This window comes from Danio rerio, chromosome 2 (assembly GCF_049306965.1).
Source record: "Danio rerio strain Tuebingen ecotype United States chromosome 2, GRCz12tu, whole genome shotgun sequence".
NCBI lineage: Eukaryota > Metazoa > Chordata > Actinopteri > Cypriniformes > Danionidae > Danio > Danio rerio.
In genome coordinates, this window is record NC_133177.1 from 41,806,113 (window position 1) to 41,831,445 (window position 25,333).

At 35.3% G+C, this 25,333-nt stretch overlaps 1 protein-coding gene across 9 annotated transcripts in view; it reads left to right on the forward strand.

Annotated features, from left to right (window-relative positions):
- The window catches only part of carmil3 (capping protein regulator and myosin 1 linker 3), a 174,169-nt gene that overhangs the window by 64,656 nt on the left and 84,180 nt on the right, over positions 1-25,333 (forward strand). For all 9 annotated transcript variants that reach the window (XM_073911468.1, XM_073911473.1, XM_073911489.1 and 6 more), the window contains 7 exon segments: positions 2,589-2,659; positions 2,809-2,882; positions 9,965-10,040; positions 14,857-14,945; positions 15,188-15,282; positions 19,266-19,352; positions 22,930-23,039. In XM_073911468.1, coding sequence (XP_073767569.1) covers positions 2,589-2,659; positions 2,809-2,882; positions 9,965-10,040; positions 14,857-14,945; positions 15,188-15,282; positions 19,266-19,352; positions 22,930-23,039 — 602 coding nt within the window.

Below are 25,333 nucleotides of genomic sequence, written 5' to 3' on the forward strand. Positions count from 1 at the left end.
TCATAGGGTGACAGGGAGAGATGCAATATATGCTGACAGTACAAAAAATCATTTTGTTTGAATTGCATCTACTTAAACTTGGGAAGCAAAAATGTTTCTAGTCCCTAGTCTCTTAATCCTTTATCAGACGAAGAACCATATACAGTAACTTCATTGACATTGATTACAATAGAAAGTCATAATAGTTTAAAAGTATTGCAATAACTCCCAGTTAGACTCTAGGATTTTCTTTCTACTGAGTATTTCTTGGTGTCGCTGTAAACACCAGAATGAATAATGTGTTTTAGTGTGTAATGTGCATTAGGCAAACAAAAATAAATAAAAAATTGAAGGCATAACTACCTTTATGGAGAGTGGTGTCGCTTATGGCACATACAGTAAATAACCTTTCAAGAGTTCACATTTAGCTCATGACTTACGAAAGCTCATTTGGCATGCTTTCCCGGGAGAGAGCTCTGAGCTCAAGGCATTTCTCGAGTCCAGGGCTCCCTCCCTTTGTGGGGAGAAGGGAGATTGAGCTCAGGGCGATCTCAAAACTCCCCCGCAGCTAGCCAAGGTGAATTTCCTGAGAGCGAGACGACTAGTAAAAGAGACTTAGGTTTAAGAGGTCTATGATGCAGAGAAAAATTATTATTATTATTATAATAATAATTATTATTATTATTATTTATTTTTAATTTTTATTTTTTTTGGGAGAGAACTGCGTGCTAGCGCCACACAGAGATACCAGAAGCTTTGTAGGGAGCCGGAGCTATTGGTATTGCTGCTGAGCCGCCGAGCTACCTATTTTGGATAAAGGTGGAAGAGGGGGGAGGTGGGGGGATTCTTCAAGACGAAGATAGTTGTAAGTGGAAAAGGAGGAGATATATATAGGAACTAGGAATCCTTGATTGAAGGATCGTGATTAGCTAATATGAGCCAGCTGGTTTAATCATGAGTACGTACTCCTCTCGAAATTAGTTTAATAAATTAAACTTCACTTAAAATGTCTGATGTTTTGAACATCAAGAATTTCTGAGAATATCAATGAATCATATGAACAACTTAAGAATAGTGCTGTTTATTATATGATGTTATTCTCTTTATTCATATTTTAATTGTGTGTTACATTCGTATATTTAAGTAACTGTTGTAGGTTGTATTAATATTTAATTAATTGAGTTTTAATTATTTAATGTAATTTAATTACATTTTTGCAACCTTTACAATTTTAGCATTTTAACCTAATTTTCTTAATTTCCAAAACAACATTCTGTATTGTTTTATTTTAGCTTTATTTTCTATTGAAAATGGTATAAAAATTCCTTTTCTGCTCTAAAAGCCAAAAATGTATAGCTTAAAAGGGGTAATAATTTTGACCTTAAAATGTTTTTTTTTTTAACTGCTTTCATTCTAGCCAAAATAAAACAAATAAGAATTTCTCCAGAAGAAAGAAGATTATCAGACATACTGTGAAAATTTCCTTGCTCTGTTAAACATCATTCATTCATTCATTTTCATTTCGGCTTAGTCCCTTTATTAATCTGGGGTTGCCACAGCGGAATGAACCACTAACTTATCCAGCACAAGTTTTAAGCAGCGGTTGCCCTTCCAGCTGCAACCCATCTCTGGAAAACATCCATACACAGTCATTCACACTCATACAGTACAGACAATTTAGCCCACCCAATTCACCTGTACCGCATGTCTTTAGACTGTGGGGGAAACCTGAGCACCCAGAGGAAACCCACGTGAATGCGGGGAGAACATGCAAACTCCACACAGAAACGCCAACTGACCCAGCCAAGGCTCAAACCAGCGACCTTCTTGCTGTGAGGCGACAGCACTACCTACTGTGCCACCGCATTGCCCCTGTTAAACATCATTTGGGAAATATTTTAAAAAGAAAAAAATAAAAAGGGGCTAATTCTGACTTCAACTGTATATGGCAACTTCATTGACATTGATTACAATATAAGCTTTTAAGTCATACTAGTTCAGAAGTCTTACAATAACCCTCAGTTAGGCTCTAGTGTTTTCGTTTGAATTAGTGTTTCATGTAAACACCAGAATGAATGATGTGTATTAGGCATAAAAAAATTGAAGGCTCTACTACCTTAATGGATTGTGGTGTCACTAATGGCACATATTGTAAATCACCTAGAGGAGCTTTAAGTTCCACAGAAAACCTTTTAAAATGTCTTGTGTTTTGAACATCCTGGAATTTCTGAGAACATCAACGAATCATGTAAACAACTTAAGAATAGCGCTATTTATTATGATATATTATTATTGTATTTATTCATATTTAATTTTGTGTTATATCAGTAGATTTAGGTAAGTGTTGTAGTTTCTATTAATATTAATAATTCATTAATTTAATTTAATTACATTTTTGCAACCTTTTTAGTACTATAAACTTATTTCTTTTTGGGTTTTTTTTCTTTTAATTACTGTATTGTGTTTTATTTCAGCTTTATTTTATATTGAAAAAAGGTATAAAAATGCCGTCTCTGCTCTAAAAGCCATTTAAAATATTTTATTGGTACAGGTGGGACAATTTAAACATTTTCCACACAATATCCCCTTTTTTTCTTTTCCCATTTCAGGGGGCTTTTCGGAGACCTACGCAGCTCTGTGTGATTATAATGGAATTACCTGCAAAGAGGAAGTGCAGTGGGTAAGAGCTTCCAACTGACCACAAAACACCCCCCCGAAATAGCGGGGGCAATTTTCTGTATGTGTCACCGGTGTTATTGCACTCTAAAAATGTTTTCTTCCTTTTTTTTTTTTTTTGGGTTTCTCTCGCTTCCTCATTCGTTCTTTTAGGATGTGGACACCATCTATCACTCACAGGACAACAGAGAGTTTAACCTGTTGGACTTCAGTCATCTGGAAAGCGGGTATTCAGACCACATACATTTACTTTTACTTGCTGGATTGTTTTAATTAAATTCTTGGTCAAATATGGACAAACTCAATAGTTGGTTTGAAATTTGAAATGAAAAATGTTCTGCAACCTGTAATCTCTAGCCCTTACTTTCATTTCTATCTTCTATGTCCCGCAGATTGGTTGTTTAAAAGCTTCTTCATTTCGGAGGGATTAATCTAATGATCGCTCTGTGTTTCGTTAATTGCTTCGTATTGACAGGGATTTGAATGATAATTGATGCAGGCAATCTGATGTCAGCCGCCGCTTTGAATATGTGATGAATTGTCACAGTAAGAGTACATTTAGTCAGTTTCCTGTAGCGTCCCTGCTGACTTCCTGCCCAATGGGAATCAAGCTGTGTCTTTTTAGATCTATCCAGTCTGTGTAGGGCTCCTTCACTGATTCCAGATCAGGTTTGGTCCTTTTTTCCGCTTAGGTTAGTCTAAAGCAGTGTCTGAAACTGCTCACTTGTTTACTCATTCAGTAATCCTCATATAATGTACTTAATATGGCAGTTGAGTGGACTATAAGAGGAAAGAGGGAACTGAAATGAGTGACATAAACAGTGTGGAACACAAACATTACACCTGCCATCCAGTAACATACCATTCTTGGCTTTATCAATGAAAAATCACTGATCATTCAATACATTTGTTGAATTACTTCCTGAAAAAAGAACAGAAGCTTGAACAAAACACCTGGACGATACGGCGGCAGCCATATTGCGCCAGACCGCACACCACACACCAGCAAATTGATGAAGAGGAGACAAAGTGATGAAGCCATTTATGATATGGGGATGGTTCGGAGGCCATGATGGACAAGGGCCAGTGGGCAAATTTGGCCAGGATGCCTGGGTTGAACCCCTACCTCTTTTGCGAAGGACATCCGTGGAGTTAGGACCTTGGTTTAATGTCTCATCTAAAAGACGGCACTCACTGAGTAGTATAGAGTCCCCATCGATATATTGGGGCATTAGGACCCACACAGACCACAGACTGAGGCCCCGTTTACACTAATGCGTTTTAGTTTGAAAACGCATAAGTTTTGCTACGGTTACGCCAACCGTCCACACTACGCCGGAGTTCTCGAGCGCCGAAAACGGAGCGTTTCGAAAACGCTGGAGAGGCCGTTTTCATTCTGAAACGCTGCTGCTCCGTCTCAGTGTGGATGATGGAAAACGGAGACATCTGAAAACGGAGGCGGGACTGCAGACATTCGCCTCTCTGATTGGGGCTTTTCCTGAATATTAAGTAGCCTAACACACACAGTTCAGTCCTGCATTCTCTCCGTGTAAGTTCAGACTTCGCAAGTTTGATTAAGGCTGCAGTCTCTTTTTCTCAGTTTGATATGGAAAAGCAGACTATACCGAGGACACGGGTAAATCTTCAAAGGGAACAGTGTACTTTATAACTTCATTCACATCACCCTGGCTACGTTGTTTCACTTTCTCAACAATAAAATGTAAACATGATTTAAGGAACTGCCTATTTTCATTTTAATATTAGCAACTTAGCAGAAATGTTGAGGCGTCGTGCTGCATATATGAGCGTCATCTTCACTGTGTGGACATTTATAACAAAACGGAGCCGATAACAACTGCCTCCTTTCAATTTCAGTGAAAATACGAAACACACCCTCTCTTTTGCTGAATATCAGTTTTAATAATCGATAATGGCCATTATAAAAGTATAACATACTATAAGTTTATACATTTATAGGAAATAAAGGCAAGCGATCAGTCAATATACAGAATAGGCTACGGTTACATTAATCATTAACTTATCTTTGCGCTTAGCCAAAAAACGTTACCTGAGAAAAAGTAATAGATTCCAATGACCAAAGTCAGGTAATATGTTGTTAGATAAAGACAACAATATGAATGAAATATCCCGTTTAATAAATATAGTGAGATTAGATCCAGCGGGAGATGCTGGATGAGAAGTCCGACTAGCACAGCTCTCATCTGGGTAGATGGGCTCCAGCGCTTGCCCGAGAGTGTCTGTGTGGTCACGTGATGTGCGTTTTCAGCGTTTTGGTGTGGACAGAGAGCAGTTCAGAAACGCTGGGTAAAACGCGAGTGTGGACGCGGATCGTTTTCATTCTAAAACGCCGTTTTAAAACTAAAACGCACTAGTATAAACGGGGCCTGAGTGCCTCTGCTGGTCTCACTAACACCACTTCCAGCAGCAACCTAGCTTTCCCATGTGGTCTTCAATTTAAATATATTCAGTTAAATAGTCCTCAGCAATAATTTATTGTTCAAGCTTAAAACAAGATGAAAGATTAAATGAAACAACAGTTTATTCCAGGCGAGCCAGATACTCCATTGATAATATTGTGGTAAAAGACATTTCCATATTTTAAAGACATAGTGCAAAAGAGTCAAATTTAATTCAGTGTTTCTTGTGCGGTCTGATGCCTACTTAATATCGTATTTCAGCCAGGCAGTGAAGATCACTGATTTTTTAAAGAAATCAGATCTTAAACAGGCGATATTGTAATGGCTGTTCACTGAAAGTGCTTGAGCTGGCTTACTGAAAATGAAGTCAGTGTGGATATACCCCATACCTAGGGCCAGACCGAATCTGCTGACAATTTTTGCTATTTCTGTGTTTTTTTAATTTTGTAAAAAAACAGATGATAATGCAGACTTATTTTTGGAGTATCAAAACTAAAAAATTCATATATAAAATCAAAAATAATAGCTTTTTAACTTTTATTTAATGTCTACAATGCAAATCCATCTACATCCACTTATTTGGTAAACATAGCAAGTCTTTGATATAATTTATCTACTAAAAGACAGAGAATATTACTTTACAAACTGTATTGTAAATAAATCAAATAAACACTTTTATATTAGTCAATATTATTATTGAAATTTATTTAAAAACTGAAAAGATATAAATGTACACACATTTACACAAGTAAATAAACAATCAATGATGGGCTAAAAATCTGCAGAAATCTGCGGATTTCTGCACGTGTAGACTCCGTGTGGGCCTACTCAAAATCAAATCAAAACTTTTATTTACATTTGTTCTAAAAATTTAAATGCACAACTAAACTTGTTCTAAGCAGGTCTTGAACGCATTACAGTGCATTATCAATTCACAAAGTATTTCAGTTATTTAAAATAACAATAGTCAAAAATCGAATAAAAATGAAACAAAGGGCATTGTATTAAATGTGTTAGAAAATAATCCTACACAGACGTTTGAGAACAAAAATTCGACAAATGTCATGAAGTACATTTTTATTACTGTGTTTTAGCTACGTACAATGTGACTCTGAAACATAAAAGCTAAAAGCTATCTTTTCCATGTTAACAGGAGTTTCTATCCTAAACAATCAACCGATAACCAATTCTCAAAGTTTCTATTTTGAAAAGTATTTCAAACTCTGCAACATTGCACCTGAACAACAGAATATGATCACATCAGGTGCTGATATGCTTTATTCAGTGTAATGTTCGTTTTAAATGGCATTACCTTTATTACCTTACTGAAAGCAAAAGCAGATAGTTTATAATAATCAGTAATAATTATAGTAATTATAGTAATAATTTGATTATTAACCGTGCCATTTAATTGTGAGTGCAGTGCACTATTCGGCACTTGTGAAAGGGTCTGGCATTCAAATGGTTCTGTCGTGTCGCATCTGACGTGGACAGACAAATTGCTTGTCGCTTGAATCTTACACGTGTCACAAGTAGTAATTGTCATGACCACATCAACGGTGGCCGTTAGAGCTCAAACTCAAACTGAATTGTGTTGGGGAAACTCAAAAAGTGATGAATCCAGCTGCATCGTGTGAGGAGTCAGTGGTTAATTTAACGTTAATTGTGTAATTCATTAGATGATTGGAGCTAGAAATAAAAACAAACAACAAGAAACCATACAGCCAGGATGTTCAAATAATAGAAAAGTCACATTAAAACAGAAAAAACAGACTTTAAAACAGGAAGTGGCTGGGTGCGTCACTTTTTGGGGTCCTCCAACACATTTCCATTGAGACCTGCACTATTTGTAGCATGTTTCTCTATTTGCATGTGTTGTGAAAATCTGCTTGCATCTGTCTTGCCAGACTGATGAAGATATTTTCTCAGTTTGTTAGTGTTTTTTATATAAACGTGTTCTTTTCATCACTTGCAGTGCATTTGAGCTCTCTCAGCCACCATACACACCACCATTTTGATCGATTTAATTGATAGCAGTCCCTTAAATAAGAATTAACTTTTAACAAGAAACTACACCGGTGTTTGAACTGTGTGTTATTTATTATTTTCACTGAGTTTTCAATGTCCTCCGAACTCGAGTTCTAAAGTCCTGAAGTAATCCCGTCATAAATTATGAATGAAAATTGCCGCCTCCAGTGTTCACATCAGCCGTGATTCTTTTTCTTTAGCTCTTTCGCCCCCTCACATTGGATTTTGGTGCTTCAACGGATGTACACTTGAAATCAGAGTACACTATGTGTTTAAAAAAAGGTATTGACTGAATATAAATAATGAAATCGTTTACTCAGAATTTGGCAGTTTTGGGAAAATGTAATATATTACAATCAAAGTTTTTAAGTAACTAAATGGGCTACTTTGTTACTTTTCAGGGAATGTAATATGTGTTACATCATTTTTGTGTTTGTTTTCCTCCATTTTCTTTAAGATAGGCTTTAAATTGTAATATATTATTTATTTTTACCCAACACAAAAATGACAACACTAATAAAAATGGCAAACACTCTATATAGTGCACTAAATAGTGGGTATGGGGGTGATTTCAGACACAGTTTATGTTGATTTGCAACTCTCTTCCTGTGGAAACATAATAACACATGACTTGTGAAAACTGTCATCAGCTCACTCTCAGCTTGATGACCTGCCACTTTTAACTCCTAAGAAAGTAAATGCGCTTAATATTTATACCCTGACTCTGAGAAATGATACGGTTTATTGAGCACTTTACTCAAGGGCAGTTCCGGTTATCTGCAGAAAAAAAAAAGCCTTTTTATTTTTTTTTCCAGCAGTCACATGATGAAGCTCTAATGGGAGTGCGGCCACTTAAAGATCATTTTTGAATTTTAAAAAGTGCTTATGCCTGACAAGACAAGTGCTTGTCATTTCAGATATACAGCTTTGAGTGGCTTCATTAAGTGTCTTGCTGATGATCAATGTAATTTAGCAGCCTCATTGACTACTTTCCCAAGCATGTGAAAATTCTGATTGGATTTTGGCTATTCTCATAATGTATGATGTAAATCTTTAAGCATTTTATTGTATATTGATCAAGCCGGGGTGTGCAAATACACCACTAGTCAAACATTTGGAATTATTAATTCATATGTTTGAATGTTTTTAAAGAAGTTCCTTTCGCTTAACAAGTTTGCATTTATTTAATCACAAATATTTTGAAATATTGTTTAAAAAAACTAGTTTTCTATGTGTATATGTTTTAAAATATATTTGAATCTAGTGATTCCAGTCTGTTTTCAACATCAGTGTTGGGTAAGTTACTTTAAAAAGTGATATATTATAAAAAAACTGACTACTATCAGAAAATTGTAATCTGATTACATTACTAATTACTTAACGTTAAAAGTAATCAGATTAATAATTACTTTACTTTGAGTAAACAACAGGGTAGATTCTTCTGTTTTTCTTGACTTTGTGGCTGTTCATCAAGAAGACTACAAGTTTTGTTTAAGCTCAAGTTGACCATGGCTTGTTATTATATGTATATAATACTACCGTGTAATCTCGGCTGGGTATTTAAAAATGCGTATTTAAAAATGGCGCTTCCTTTGTTTTCATTCTCTTGGCTTGTACATGAGCTAGTGATGTATCTCTGTAATTTAACTGCATTCAGCTGCGTGATTTGCTTTGCTTTTTGTTACCCTTTTGTTGCGCTGGGTATCCTTTTAAAATGTGGTATGGTACGGTTCACTTTTTGGTACCTTTTGACAGTGGAAATGGCCATAAAAGCGTACTGTACCGCACTGTACCAAACCGAACCACTCAGTGAAAATGGGACTTAAGTGACCACACTCTTATTTAATCAATGCAACAGTTTGATAAAGCTGCTTTGTTTAAACAGACCAATATGTATTGTCAATATTCTCTAAGAAACAGAAAAATAAAAATACCAATTTTTAAAGGGGGTGTACTTATTTATGCAGGGCACAAAGTCTATGTGTGCTTGTAACAGAAAGCAGTGACAATATTCCAAAACAAATCTGCTATTCTTGAAATGGATTTTTCAATAGTGAGAATATAGTCCTTCATCAGAAAATAATGATGCAAGTAAATGTGGTGTATCTGTATCGCCGTGTGAGTTAAACATCCCAAAGAAAGCAGAATTTTAAGCACAAAATCAACATATAAGCCATTATATTGCAGAACACTTGAACTACCATTGCTTTGCTCCATGCCGTTTCGCCAACGGGGACACTTAGATGCTACATCTGTCTCGAGGATGTTATGTCATTGATTTTTAAGCGTTTGCTCCATTAGAACATGTAGAGGGAAGGAGATGAATGAGAGAGTCTCATTTAGAAAGAGAGAACAGCTGAGTACACACAGCCTACAGCCTCACTACAGCGTCCAAACAGAGGAATGACGAGGCTGCAAATGAGAACACAGCCATCAGCCGCACTCAACAGGACAAACCCTTCCCTCGCTGCCGTTTTTTCTCTGATTTCCCTCGTCTGAGTGCAGTAAGGTTTGCTCTCTCCACCGGGTAAAAAGGTTTTAGGCTCAGGGCCAAGATTAAAAGCTGTATCATAGACACATTGCACTGAGTAATTCACTGACCTGGCATCAGTTTTCCCATCGATCCACACTGTCCTCTTCCCTTCCTCTGCTGGCTTTCCTCTCAGGGAGCGTTTATTGCTGAATCTATCATTTCTCATGAATAATAACATGTCTATTTTAGTCTTGAGAAGAGCTTGCAATCTTATGAGGGCTTTGCATGAGTAAAGTGAGAACGCCTCTGGTTGTTGCGGCACCTCAATCTGTTTTGATTGTTTTGTTCTGTGTCTGTTTTTTTGTAACAGGGACCTTGCTGTGATTGTAGCGGCCATGGCGTATAACTCGTGGTTCATCAAACTCTATTGCAAAGACTTTCGCATTGTAAATATCTGTTTTATATTCTTCTTAATGTTCACTGTGCAAGTCAAAGGTGTTTTCTTGTGTGTTATTGCACCAGATATACTAATATACGGTCTGTAATATTACATCAGCACTGTTTGAAAATCCATTTTTATTAGTTTATGCACTAAAAAATCTGGGTCAAAATGTGAACTACCCCAGTAGCTGGGTTAAAAAATTTGTAATTTGAATGAAATGTAAAGAAATTGACCCAATATTGTTTATATATATATGACCCAATATTGTATATATATATATATATATATATATATATATATATATATATATATATATATATATATATATATATATATATATATATATATATATATATAAATATATATATATATATATATATATATATATATATATATGACCCAGCATTTTTAGAGTATATATTATATTATATTATATTATATTATATTATATTATATTATATTATATTATATTATATTATATTATATTATATTATATTAGATTAGATTATATTATATTAGATATTATATCTTAGATATTATATTATAAAATCTTTGTTATAAACTGAACAAGCTAAAAATGGGTTAAGACAAGATTGGGTGTTAAATTTTGCTTTAAAAGCTGACTACTGCACACATTAGTTAAAATTGCATGATTTATTTAAATACTCTCCTCCCATAAATTTAACATCTTCTACAAATGCATATGTAATACAGTCAGCAGCAAAAAACTCTGTCCATGCCTTTTATGCACCAATGTTTCACTGCGGATGTGTTGTAAATCCTCAAAGTAGTTTTTTTTTCTTTTTTGCTGACACAAGCTGTTAGTAAATCTGGCCTTTAATATCTTAAGTAATTTTACTATTCAAGTATATGATCTTTTCATTTAAATTAACACTCAAACAGGCACATTTTACAAGTACCCCAGAGCTAAAGAGTTGAGTTTAACCATTTCTGAATTCGTTCAGCTGGTTTGGCAGGAGCAATTTTATAGCATCAGCACTCAAAAATGACCAAAGAGTTTTGATAAATTTGCCATTGAAAGCTTGACTCTTCTATAGTTACATTGTGGACTAAGACCTACAGAAAATGAAAAGTTGCTATTTATATGCCATGGTGGCAGCAGGCACAATATTATTATGCAGCACCTGAAAATTGTCCCATCATTTAGAATCTGCACCATCATTTAGAATCTGCGTAGTATTCTATACTGTATAAGGTCTTTGATTTTTAAGCTGGAATTAGAGTATAGTTTCTAGCCATAGAAAATAGCAACTTTTCATTTGTTTTGGTACACAATGTAACTACAAAATAGTCAAGCTTTACTCTGTAAAAATGTTAATTAATAGTTTCCCTATGTTTTGATTCTTAAGTGTTTTTCGTTATTTACGGTTGTAAATTACATTTTGGGACCTTGATCTCTGCTCTTGCTACTTTTGATGTTGAAAATTCAACTCTTCAGTTTAATAAAGTGACTTTTATTGACATTTTAGTAGTTTGAAATTATATACAAGAAATAAAATAAAGAGAAACATGTATGTCAAATAACAAAAAAATTGCTGACAGGTCATTACAAGGTATTTGTACTGTAATATGCAATACCAACCCAGACAATATATCACTTTAAACAACTAAAGAGGTTAATAAATGTAACTTTTTTAAACTTTTCAAGCTTGCGAATTGTTTCAAGAAAAATCAAAGATCTAATAATGGAATTCAAAAGCAAAAAATAACATTATACATAAAATCAAAACATGAATCACAAGAAAATAGATAGAAAATAAGAAAGATAAGAAAATAATCTAAACTTTTATTTATTAATTTTTTTAGAAGATGCTAATGGTCTAATCTGATTCAATAAACTTTGCTAAGCTAAGAGTGTTTTTACTTGTGATTGATTAGTGAATCACAGCTGAGTATTAAATCCCTGTATAGTAGGTGGCTTTTACGAATTGTCCAGAACATAGTAGCTGTAACTCTCATTCTCTGTCTGAGGAGTTTAACCTACTCCCTTCGGGTAAAGGTTTCAGATGCTTTTTAGTAGGACAAAACGTTACAGGAAAAGACTTCACACGGCTGACATTTTAAACAGCGAAATCAATGCTACGGTGGGAAGAAATCTGGAATTATCGCCTGAGTCACAAAGGAATGTTGTGTAGCTGTCTGTATTTCTTATCAGCGAAGAGAAAGTGACACAAATTTATACTTTTACCGCCCTCCGAGTGACCCGAAAGTCAGTTCTGAATGCATAATTAGAATAAAAATGGCTGTCAGACCTCATTTTCAAGTTAAGGGAAATTGCACTAGTTATAGCTAAGGTTTTCTTTCCCAAACACACATTTTAGATGCCATTTATCAAACTCGCGTTAATGAACTGATTATATTACTATATTAGACTTGTCACGATACTGAGTTTCAGTACTGAAATAAAAAACAAAAACGTCCATTTTCCATTAACATTTAGGCCCTGTTGATGGTGTTCTTAAACACCACTTGTTTGCCATTGTGTTCACCAGTGCTCAACAGAAATGACTATGATTGGCCGTGAAGGTCATCAGTTCACCGCACTTCACTGATGTGTACAGAGTGCAAACACGGACGAGTGATCCGCTTGATGAATCGACTGATCTTCACGGCTTTAAAACTCCCAAGTGTCCATGTATCTGTGTTTGCAATCAGTGAAGAGTGGTGAACTGATGACATTCACAGCCAATCACAGTCATTTTTGTTGAGCACTGGTGAATACTATGGCAAATCAGCTTTTTAAGAACGCGCTCAGTGGCGCTTAAATGTTAGTGGGAAAAGGACGTTTTTAAAACTTCAGTACCGGGACAAAACTAATTTATACAACATGAGGGTGTGCCACAGAGGACTGCAGGGTTTTATCACTCACTGGGTTACATAGGCTGAAGCAGAGAAGCGTCCTCACGGTGTTTCCCTGGTGCCATGAACTGAAGTCTAGGAGAACACTTAACTGTATTACTCTTAAAGAGATTGTGATGTTTGATGCCTAATATGCTTTTAATTGTTTAAATTAAACATAACTGAATGATATTAAAGTGATGTTTACTCCATATCTGCACTTTGAAATCGCGGCAGCAGCTGGAGGCATGTAGTCCACAGCATGTTGTTGCAATGTTTACAGTGCTGATCCTATACTTCCGGGTTTCTTCCCACCGCAGCCTCGCTTTCGTTCTTTAAAGTGGTGGCCGCGTAAAATAGGCATTATAAATTGTAATATTTTATAATGTTCTTTTAAATGTGTATATGTGGGTATATACAGTTGAAACCAGAAGCTTACATATACTCTAAACACATACACTCTAAAAGGAACAAACCCTTTAAAAAAAATGTCTAATGGTAATTGCCAGATTAATGAGAGAATTATTTAAAGGTTTTTTATTCATTTCTAGACAGTCAAAAGTTTACATACATTTCCTTGGTATTTTTAGCTTTGCTTTTAAACTATATAACTTTGGTCAAATGTTTTGGGTATCCTTCCACAAGCTTCTCACTATAGTTTGAAGGAATTTTGGCCCATTTCTCCTGACAGAATTGGTGTAACTGAGTCAGATTTGTTGATCGTCTTGCTTGCACAAGCTTTTTCAACTCTGCCCACAAATTTTCTATAGGATTGAGATCAGGGCTTTTTAATGGCCTCCCCAAAACATCCATTCTGTTGTCCTTTACTAATTTGGCAGTATGCTTAGGGTCATTTGTAGCCAAGTTTTAATTTCCTGGCTGATGTCGAGATGTTGCTTTAGTATTTCTACATAATGTTCTTTCTTCATGATGCCATCTATGCTGTGAAGTGGACCAGTCCCTCCTGCAGAAAAACAGCCCCACAACATGATGCTGTCGCAGTGCCGCCCCATACTTCACAGTTGGGATGGTGTTCCTGGGCTTGTAAGCTTTCCCCTTTGTCCTCCAAATGTAAAACTGGTCTTTATGGCCAAACAGTTCAATCTTAGTTGCATCAGACAACAGGACATGCCTCTAAAGAATATTAGTTTTTTCAGTTTAATTAAGCAAATTTTAATCTGTTTTTTATTTTTGATTCTGGCAGTTTTTCCATGTTGTCACAAAAAAAGCAGTGTGTTTGAGGTTTTCCTTAAATACTATTCTACAGATGTGCCTTCAATTAACTCAAATGTTGCCAACTAGCCAATTACAAAAATTCCTAAACCTTGACATCATCATCTGATCTTTTCAGAGGCATAATAATCTCATTGTATGTAAACTTGACTTTCAAGAAAAGTTATAACAATTTCTCTGAAAATATCTCTCTCATTATTCTGCTATTAAGCATAACAGAAACAAATGTGATAATACTAATTTACCTAAAAGAGAAAAAGTTTAGTCACATTAACATCTGACTTTTTAAAAAATGGTTATGTGCCTTTTTATACAGTGTATGTAAACTTCTGGTTTTAACTGTATATGTGAGATTTCATTGTTTGTATCAAATGTCAAACTTTGCTGCAAAAAGAATCTACCTACGGGTAGCACTTAAGTCGACTGAACTGAACTAAACTAAACTAAAACCTGAAGATCAGGTGAATGGATTAAAAAATGATAAATCAATTCTAAGTGAATTGTCAAATTAGCCTATTTAAAGTGGAGTGTTCCTTTAAAAATATTCCGACATCTGTACTGGAAGACAAAGACAAATATAGTATGAGTAAAATAAATAATTCTTACAGTGAAAGTAGATCTACCTGCCTGAAATCTGTGTCACTGTGCATGAAGTTATTATATTGAGTCTTCCTGAAGAATTTAATTCTAGCTCCTTTTTTCTCTCTCTTTTTTCTTTCCTCCTCCAGAGTTCAGAGGTCGTGGAGCAGATTCTGCACACTGTCAGTAAATCCAGCAGTCTGGAGGAGCTCACGCTGGAAAATGTGGGCCTTAAAGCGTGAGTTATAAATCTCTCTATTGCTCTCTTTCTGTTATTCATCACTCCAACCACTTTACTCTCTTTCTTTTCATCTGAAAGTTCATTTCTTGTTCTGTCACTGTCATTTTTTTTCTCTCCTTTATGCCGTTTCCAGTCTTATTCCCCTGCCACATCTTTTGCCTCCGTATTTCATCTGTGTCCCAGAGTGCAATGCTTTGTATTGCGGTTCCGTTTCTACTCACTTTCTTTCTGTCATTTAGAGATTTCCCACAGAAAATGGCCACTGCCCTGTCAGAAAACCCAGCATCAGTCATACACTCCATTAACTTGGCCCACAATACACTGGACAACCAAGGTACATGAATCAAATTCTCCGCTGTTCTACAGGAGCTCTTCCCTCTCTCCGCTCTGTCTATTTACCTGCCTTTGTCTCTTTTTACACTTTCTGTATCAGCATGTGCGTTTGCTATTTTTGTCTCTGTGTGGGTGCTTTTTGTTCTCTCTTGTCTCTGCTTTGCTGGTTTATTGTGCTCAATTTGCTGCTGACTTCTAAATGGGAGCTTTTAGGTTTGTGTGTGCATGTGTGTCTTGTAGTTTTTAAAATGTGTGTGTTTTTGTGGGGAGCAAATTGTAGTAATGTATAAACTAGTAAACTGTATCTTTATTTGTACAGTGCTCAGCCTAATTGAGTACACCCCATTTTGAAGATAATATTTTTATCTTTTTTAATTGAATATAGGCAATGTATGTTGTTGCATTTAAACAAACAGATTTATTAAACAGATATATTTATTAAAATAATATTTTAGTCACCAAACATCTTTAGAAATTAAAAGATAATACAAAATTTAATGCAACATTAAAGAAAAATATTGCAAAAAAGTAATTTGGGTGTACTAGTTTTTGTATTGTTATCATAAGTTGTTATGTTAGACAAGCTCCAGATTTGGTTTCAGAACTGACTAATTTAATGTATATGCACAAATATAATATTGTATTGCTTCTTATTAAAAATATGAAGTAAAAGATAGATTTGTGAGGGGTGTACTTATTTATGCTAAGCACTGTATATGTCAGTTATTGTTATGTATAAAACAAATATTATTGTAATATAAGAAAATATTACGATAATGACAATAATACAGCTGTACCATGATTTCATGAAGATACCCATTTCTAAAGGTTTTACTTTTGGCCATATCATGATGGGACAAAAAGAAATGTTGGGCGGTGATGGGATCAAGAAAGATTTGTGAGTCAGGATTTGAACTCAGGACGTCTGCAGTGCAGATGTGCAATACAGTGTGTCTGCGCACTGACCACTAGGCTATCATCAACAAAGTGTTAAGCAGTTTAACAATAGTTTATATGCTTAAAATCCTGTCAGGCAAATTTAATAAACCATTTTGTGACAGATTAAGCTTTGATTTTATGTCAGTTGTAAGTGCAGTCGTAAAATACTATTTAACTGTGATTTAGACCTTCATACTGTATGATCATATTTTATACCACTGGGTTTTACCCAATTGTCAGCAAGAAGTACAGATCTAATTAAGTGGTAATACCAATATTTGTCAGTTACATTTATTTATATATTTATTTAACCAATCTTTAATGTATTAAGTACAGTCTTCTAAATATAGAATTATCAAGAAAACGAGGATCAAGAAAAAATGATTAAGAAAATAAATGAAGAATTATGTAATGGTAATTTATTACTAACTTGATTTATAAAACTAGATTTGTCAATAAAGTAGAACTCATTCCAGAAAAATCATGAGTGCGCAATATTTCTATAAAATGTTAATATGCAGGGAAAAAAACAAAGCAGTGGCTCAGTGGTTAGCACTGTTGCCTCACAGCAAGAAGGTCACTGGTTCGAGTCCCAGCTTGACAAGTTGGCATTTTTGTGTGGAGTTTGCATGTTCTTCCCATGTTAACTTGGGTTTCCCCCAGGTGCTCCAGTTTCCTCCACAGTCCAAAGACATGCAGTATAGGTGAATTGAATAAACTAAATTGTCTGTAGTGTGCGTGTGTGCGTGTGTGTGTGTGCGTGTGTGTGTGTGTGTGTGTGTGTGTGTGTGTGTGTGTGTGTGTGTGTGTGTGTGTGTGTGTGTGTGTGTGTGTGTGTGTGTGTGTGTGTGTGTGTGTGTGTGTGTGTGTGTGTGTGTGTGTGTGAAGGAGTGTGTATGGGTGAGTTGTGGCTGAAAGGCCATGCGCTGCGTAAAACATATGCTGGAAAAGCCGAAGAAAAATGAATGAATGAACGCAGCACTAAACCTATTGAAATGTGATTTGTATAAAATACATTCATGAAAATCCAATTGTATCACAGTAAATTTAAACCAAAGCAAATTTCTTTTATAATTAGTGCAGCGATTTAATGGAGCAAAAACAAATGATAGTACAGAACAAGACTAAAAAATAATATTTCGTTATGCAAAAAATATAAAAATATGAAAACCTCCAATACAGAGCAGCACAAAGTGAAAGAACAATCATTTTCAGACCTAAATTTATTCAAATATCATTATTTAAATTTCATGTCAGATCAGCTCTATTGTTTTACTTTGTTAAACACTCACCTGCCACTTTATTAGGTACAGCTGTCAACTGCTCGTTAACGAATCTGCTGTTGTTTAAACAGAGCATCAGAATGGGCAAAAAATTGATTTAAGAGACTTTGAACATGGCATGGTTGTTGGTGCCAGACAGGCTGGTCTGAGTATTTCAGAAACTGCTGATCTACTGGGATTTCATGCACAACAATCTCTAGGGATTACAGAGGATGGTCAGAAAAAGATAAAATATCTAGTGAGAGGCAGTTCTGTGGGCACAAATGCCTTGTTGATGCCAAAGGTCAGAGGAGAATGGCCAGATTGGTTCGAGTTAATAGAAAGGCAACAGTAACTCAAATAACCACTCCTTATAACCAAGGTATGCAAAAGAGCATCTCTGAATGCACAACATGTCGAACCTTGAGGTCGATGGGTTACAGCAGCAGAAGACCACACCGGGTACCACTCCTGTCAGTTAAAAACAGGAAACAGAGGCTATAATTTGCACAGGCTCACTAAAATTAGACAATAGAAGACTAGAAAAATGTTGCCTGGTCTGATGAGTCTCTATTTCTGCTGTGACATCCGGATGGTAGGGTCAGAATTTGCCATCAACAACCTAAAGGCATAGATCCATCCTGCCTTGCATCAACAGTTTAGGCTGGTGGTGGTGTAATGGTGTGGGGGATATTTTCTTGGAACACTTTGGGCCCGATAGTAACAATCGAGCATTGCATCAACGCCACAGCCTACCTGAATATTGTTGCTGACCTTGTCCATCCCTTTTATGACCACAGTGTATCCATCTTCTGATGGCTACTTCAAGCAGGATAATGCACCATGTCATAAAGTGTGATTCGTCTCAGACTAGTTTCTGGAACATAACAATGAGTTTACTGTACTCAAATGACCTCCACATTCACCAGATCTCTGTTCAATAGTGCACCTTTAGGATCTGTTGGATGAAAGATTCGCATCATGAATGTGCAGCCTACAAATCTGCAGCAACTGCGTGATGCTACCATATCAATATGGACCAAAATCTCTGAGGAATATTTTCTAGTACCTTGTTGAATCTATGCCACAAAGGATTAAGGCAAAAGGGGTTTAATCCGGTACTAGTAAGGTGTACCTAATAAAGTGGCCAGTGAGTGGATATTTAATATAATTTTTTGAGTTTTTATTATGTCCTGTAATTAATGCAGTCCATTTATTTAGCAATATTTAATGTCACATGACGAATCATTCATGTAAGAGTTACTTTAATATTATAATGCTGAAAAAATAGTGCTGCTTGGCATTTTGCTAGAAATTGCCTTTGACCAGTTTAATGATGCAGCTAAATAAAAGCTTGCTGTGACCCTAAACAGATACAATCTATTTACTGGAATCCCGCAAATCCTCTAATCTGTGTGACACACATGTAGGCCGTTCCAGATAATTACTCACGACTCTGATATTATGAATTATATAACTGCATATATTTACATATGCAAACTGATACTCGCTCCTTTGCACAGTTTCAGTGTAATTATCTACCTTTTGATAGTAGCTAGTGGTCTATTCCCAACACTAGCAGGATGTCCTCTACTATATATGCTTCAGGGTCAGAGTTTTCATCTGCCATCATGCCTGACACGTGTCATTGTCTATCACATCAGAAAAGTGCATGTGTGAATGCAACTCTCCAACAATGTCAGTGTTTGCCTGAAGCTGCATGTTAATGTGCTGTGTGAAATTGGCGTGCGACTGATCCGATGCATTTGTGTTTTTTTGACAGGGGTGTCGAACCTCATCCAGCAGGTTTGCAGGCTCAGTAAAGGCCTACGTCTGCTCAACCTCTCCAAGACGTCACTCTCTTCAAAGGGTGTGTGCAGATTTGGTCTGTCTCTAGAGATGTAGTGCCCTCTGCTGGTTGAGTTTATAACAACCGTCCCCAATTAGCGAGTGAAAGCCAAGCAAACGTGTAAACAAGTTCATGTGAGGTCATATTTATCTACTTATTACTTGTGACCCTGAACCATAAAGTCTTAAGCTGCACAAGGATTATTTTTTAGCAATATGCAAAAATACACTGTATGGAGCAAATTATGGATTGTTTTATTAAAAAAAAACATTAGAATATTTAGTCAAAATAATTTTCCATTAATATATTTTGTACATTTCCTACTGTAAATATATCAAGACAAAATTTTTGACTAGAAAAATGCATTTAACTTAATTTGGACGACTTTAAAATGGTCCAACATTTAGAATATTCAGACTCCAGATTTCAGATAAGTAAACAGGGTGGCTAATAATTCAGGGGGGCTAATAATTCAGGGTGGTTAATAATTCTGACTTCAACTGTATATATATATATATATAAAACAGGGATATAAAATGAAAAACTGTCTGAAAGTTAGCACAAAATAATAATTTGTCAAAGAGCAGCAACAGAGCAAATCTATCTAACTCAGCCTGTCACACAATAACCCTTTAAAGTAATGTTTTCTCACTCCGCTGATCTAGAGTCAGCTTTCTGCTCTCTCTTCAATCGGTAAGATTATCGACGGATTAGTTGCATCTGACTTCAGAGCTTCAGAGTCATGACCAAAAAGCCGGTCTCCTCTTGGAAAGCCCAGACTCAATTACCAGCATCCTTGGCTGCTTCCAGAGTCTGCTAAACCTCTGGTTTTCTCTTTCAATCAATACAGTTTTAAAAACGAGTGGATAGATGGATAGCCTTCCAACACACGCCATGAATCAACATCCACTCCAAGCAGCTGCCATCATTAATCTTTCTTTGTAATTTGATTGTCACAACTTTATTGCAGAAGTTTTAACTTTGTTGATTTAAACTTCATCAGATAATACAAAGCATTTTGCTTTCAACTTAAATTGCAATTAAATTGGATTATTTTTTTAAATCAGCTTCATACACTCTTAAAGGGACAGTTCAGCTGAAAAGGAAAATTCTATTATCATTTACTAAAATTTGTTCCAATCCAAAGTTTCTTTCTTCTGTCGAACACAAAAAGCAAATATATATATATATATATATATATATATATATATATATATATATATATATATATATATATATATATAGGAACGCAGGCACTAACATCACTAGACTTTAGTGCCTGCACATTTTAGATTTGGTGAGATACTATAATGTAATACCTTGGTATCAATATTAAATTGATACCCTAAATAACAAGCCTCAAAGGTAGAATTTAAATAATAATATATTTTAAAAAATAATAATAAAAAATACTTCAATATTTTTTTCATAGATGAATACTTGTGTATCAAACTAACAAAATATGTTACATTTTGATAAAAAAAATATGTTAGGTACATGTTTAAAACACGTTATTGGTAACATTTGTAGTATTCCTTTTATCATATATAATAATAATAATTTGAAATAGAATATACATTTCTGTAGCACTGTTAGGTCAGCTAAACTAATAAATTATAAAAAAGGTTGCTTTACTGTTAGTCAAGATTCAAAATCACTTGCTTCTCTTGATCTTTTCTTAGAGATCTAGAAAAGCAAGTGATTTTGAATCGACGTTAAAATCGATACCCTAGGTGATAAATAACCAGCCTCAATTGTAGAATATAAATAAGAATATAGTTTTAAATATTAAAAATAAATGCTTCAATATTTTCTTCATATATTAATACCTGGGTATCAAACTAACAAAATATGTTACAGTTTGATAAAAATACGTTAGCTTAACACATTATAGTTAACATATGTAGTTGTTCATTTATCATCTGTAATTAATTTGAGATTAGGACTTTCTGTACCACTGTTAAGTCAGCTAACCTAATAAATCATAACAAAGGTTGCTAAACTGTTAATTTTATTCTGATGGTCAAGATTCAAAATCACTTGCTCATCTCGATCTTTTCTGTAAGTTTAGAGATCGATTGGTGAGTGCATTATTTGTTTCATAATTCAGATGTAATAATCTGTTATTCACCACTGATCAACAGTGCTTCACAATTGCTGCTAAAAGTGGTAAACTTGACAAAAGAATGACAATAGATCACAACTTATGAAGTACTTCTAACTACACGTGAACTTCGGAATTGCAACATGTACCAAAAGTAGCAAATTAAGCAAAATTATGATACTGAATTGAATAAACTATTAACACATATGTATTTTTCCAAGACCGGTATACTGCGCATCTCTAATCCATAGGAAAAAAATACTATGGAGGTCAATGGTTATCTGTTATCTTCTTTTGTGTTTGACAGAAGAAGGAAACTCATATAGATTTGGAACCACTTGAGGTTGAGTAAATGTTGACAGTTTTTTTTTTTTTTAATTTTTAATATTTTTTTTAGATGAACAATCCCTTTGAAAATGAAATTTCCAAAATCAAATTTTATCACTCACACCTCTCACTCCTTTGGCTTAGCCCCTGATTTATCAAGGGTCACCTCAACAGAATAAACCACCACTTACTCTGTTCTATGTTATTGTATGCAGCGGATGCCCTTCCAGCCACAACCCAGCACTGGCGGAACACCCATACACGCTTTCATTTACACACACATTCATTCATTATGGCCAATTAAGTTGACCTAAATTGAGTTGACCCCCAAATTTCAGTTCTAAAAAATATTTTCTTCTTCCTGTTTTCACATTTAAAAAGCGAAAGAACCTTTAGTCAACTGTAAAGAGACTTTTGCAGAATGTAAATGTTTCATGGAACTATCGATGCGAGTAAATAAGAGTGCATTTTTTATAGTGTACCGTCAGTAAAAACTGAATTTACTCATCAAAATATGCACTACAGCAACTGAAAGCTAATCCGAGAACTAGCGGATCATGAAAGGTTGCGCCGGTTAACATTTTGATGAGTAAATTCCTCCTTTTAGAGATCGCGCTGGGATGTTTTTGTTACTCCCTGGTGAGAAAGTGTACTGGCTGAATTCACTGGCAAGCTGCCACCGAACAGAGTTAGCAGAGCTGTCTTTTTGTCTCACGCTACAAAAGGCAATCACTAGCATTTTCTTCCTGTGTTTAGAAACAAAACGAAAATCCACTGTGCTTACAGACTATCATGTGTATGTCGCTGTGGTTTAGTGATGGAGTCCAGAAGTCTGAGACCACATTAAAATTCAGTGATTCAAAATCTAATTTAAGCCTAGAAATACACAGAGAGGTTTGGGATTGAAAACCAAGTCACTAATCAAATATGTGTATACAGTACTTGTGACACTCATGTGAACAAATACTTTTTTTTTTGCACCATTGGAATTCAAGATGCTTCTTTTATCATTCTCAAGTCAAACATATCAGATTTAAAACAAACTTGTGGAGGTCACTCCACCAAACACCTTTTTTTTTTAACTCAAAATACTAAACAGATAATTTCACTCACAAAATAATGTGCTTTTAGTTTACTGTGTGATTCTTCTTGTCTTTTTTTTTGCAGGTGTCACGTCTCTTTCGCAGGCCTTGTGCTCTAGTGATGACTACTCCAATTCTCTTCTTCATCTGGATCTGAGTAAGAACCCTGGCATTCTGTCTGGAGAAGATGCAACGGTTAGAACTTGCTTTTATTTGAATGTTACTTTCAATGTTCTTAAATTGAGCTAGTTACTTTAGTTAAAGAGACAGTGTGTTGGTTAGTGCAGTATTGGAAAAGCAACATTAGTGTATATGTACAATTGTATTTATTACTTTTTTTTACTACTCTCAACTTCAACCTCAAAAAATGTAGTGTTTTGATAATGCAGAAAGCATCATTTTAGTTTTAAAAGGGCTGGGTTGTGTATTTGTCAACATTAGGAAAATGTGCCCAGGGATACATTTTGAGAACCACCAATATATGTGCTTGTGGGTACATATGGCTATCTTTTGTGTGTAAAATGAACAATATGGCACGATAGAGTGCGCACAACGTGTCTGAAGAGCGAGGAGGGATCTGGGGGTGAGAAGGGTGCGCGACTTATTTGAGCACCGGGAGGGAGACGTGCGATTTCAGGTAGATTATCACTCGTTTGTGGGCATTATGAGTCCCGCAAATGCATGGAACTTTCGGGAGACTTGGGATGTCTGAATATCACATTTAATAACTATAGTGAGATGCGATCAAGCGGTACATCCTTGATACACTGGCCAACGTGCACTGCTCTCTGGAGCTCAGAAGAGCGCATAACAGTGTGTGGCTGTGTCTGTGTGTGTGGTCACTTGATGTGCGTTTTCAGCGGACGGAGGGCTGTTCAGGAATGCTAGGTAAAACACGGTGTGGATGTGGACCATTTTTGTCTAAAATTCCATTTTAGTTATTAGAAGTTTGCGACGGGGGTGGGGTGGAGGATCGGCGATGCCGGCTCAGCATCATGTTGTCTATTGACCATCGGCGATGGATGATGGCATCGTCTATCGGCCCAACCCTAATGTTTACAAACACAATTGCAGCCATTTAGAGCTCATTTTTGGTTAATGATGTCAGAATTTACCGGTATTTTGGAATGGATGTGTGAATAGTCTTTTCTAAAAATTCTGAAACGTCCTTGTCTGTGTGAACAGCACATAGTTAAATTTACTGGTAAAGTCGTTCTGGAAATTCTCCAGATATTTACCGGTATCATTATGTGACAGGGGCTGTAGGCCCCTATACATATTTCTTGGTTTTGAAAAATATAGCCATTTGCACATAATTCCAATGTGCCTGGGTTGATATTTGTTTACAATCTGCATTAGTGCACAATACGATAGGTCAGTAAGCCCAAAAGTGTTCCAATGAAAAAAGTCAATTATGTCATTAAAAAAAAAAAAGATTTCCCTAAATACCAGCTTGTTTAGTTTACTTTGCTGTGTTGTGGCAAAGTAGCTGATGTGAGTAGTGTAAACTTGGGACTTTTAATGAGCCAATGGAATGAATGTGCAGCAGAACGGAGGACAAGGCAGTAGCCAAAATGTGGAGTTGTGTTTAATTTATTAGTACATTACACAAGTGGATTTGACTTATGGTGCTCTGAGAACTGAATAGATATATGTGCTGAGTTGGTAAAATCAAAGAGTGTCTAATGTTATTGGTCTTAAAAAATGCTTGAGAACTTGACAACCAAAACAGAGTGAACAGATTACAAGATCTGCCTGGTGTGTAGTGTTTCTTTCCATAGTGATATTGCCAGCTATTGATCGCTTGTAGTAATTTTTCACAGATCTGTGTGAGTAAGGTTAGTCATCTGTATGGAAACATTTGAAATAATTACCAAGAGGAAGAAACAATTCCATTTTTGGTACATTAATATCATGAATGTGATGAACAGCAGCATTAACAATAAATATCTATGCGCAAAAAGAGGTGTGACTTCTGTGCAGTAAATCAGCTGAAAAGATGATTCATTCATAGATGTTTTACACAATCCTTCAAAATCATTCTAGTATGATGATTAGAAAATGCTTTGGTAACATTTTATAAGTGGGGAAAATATTTCTGATGGTTATTTGGGGAGGAGCAACCGCAGTATATATGTATATTATAGTAAGTATTACAGTTTTATAATATGTTTACCATTTAAAAATCCGGCAGTAAAATTAAATTGTTATTTTATTTAGCAAGGACATATTCCATTTCTAAAAGGAGACAGTAAAGAAAACTATGCATTTAATGGTTTAAATGATTAATTTAGTCATTTAATTTTACAAAATATTTCAGTGTCAAATACAGTGAAAGGTGTATCTGTTATTCAAATGAAATGAAATATACACACACAGTGCTCAGCATAACAGTACACCCCATTTTGAATTTGTATCCATTTCTTATTGAATATATAGGCAATGTATTTTGGTGCATTTAAACAAAATATATTTATTAAAAATATGTA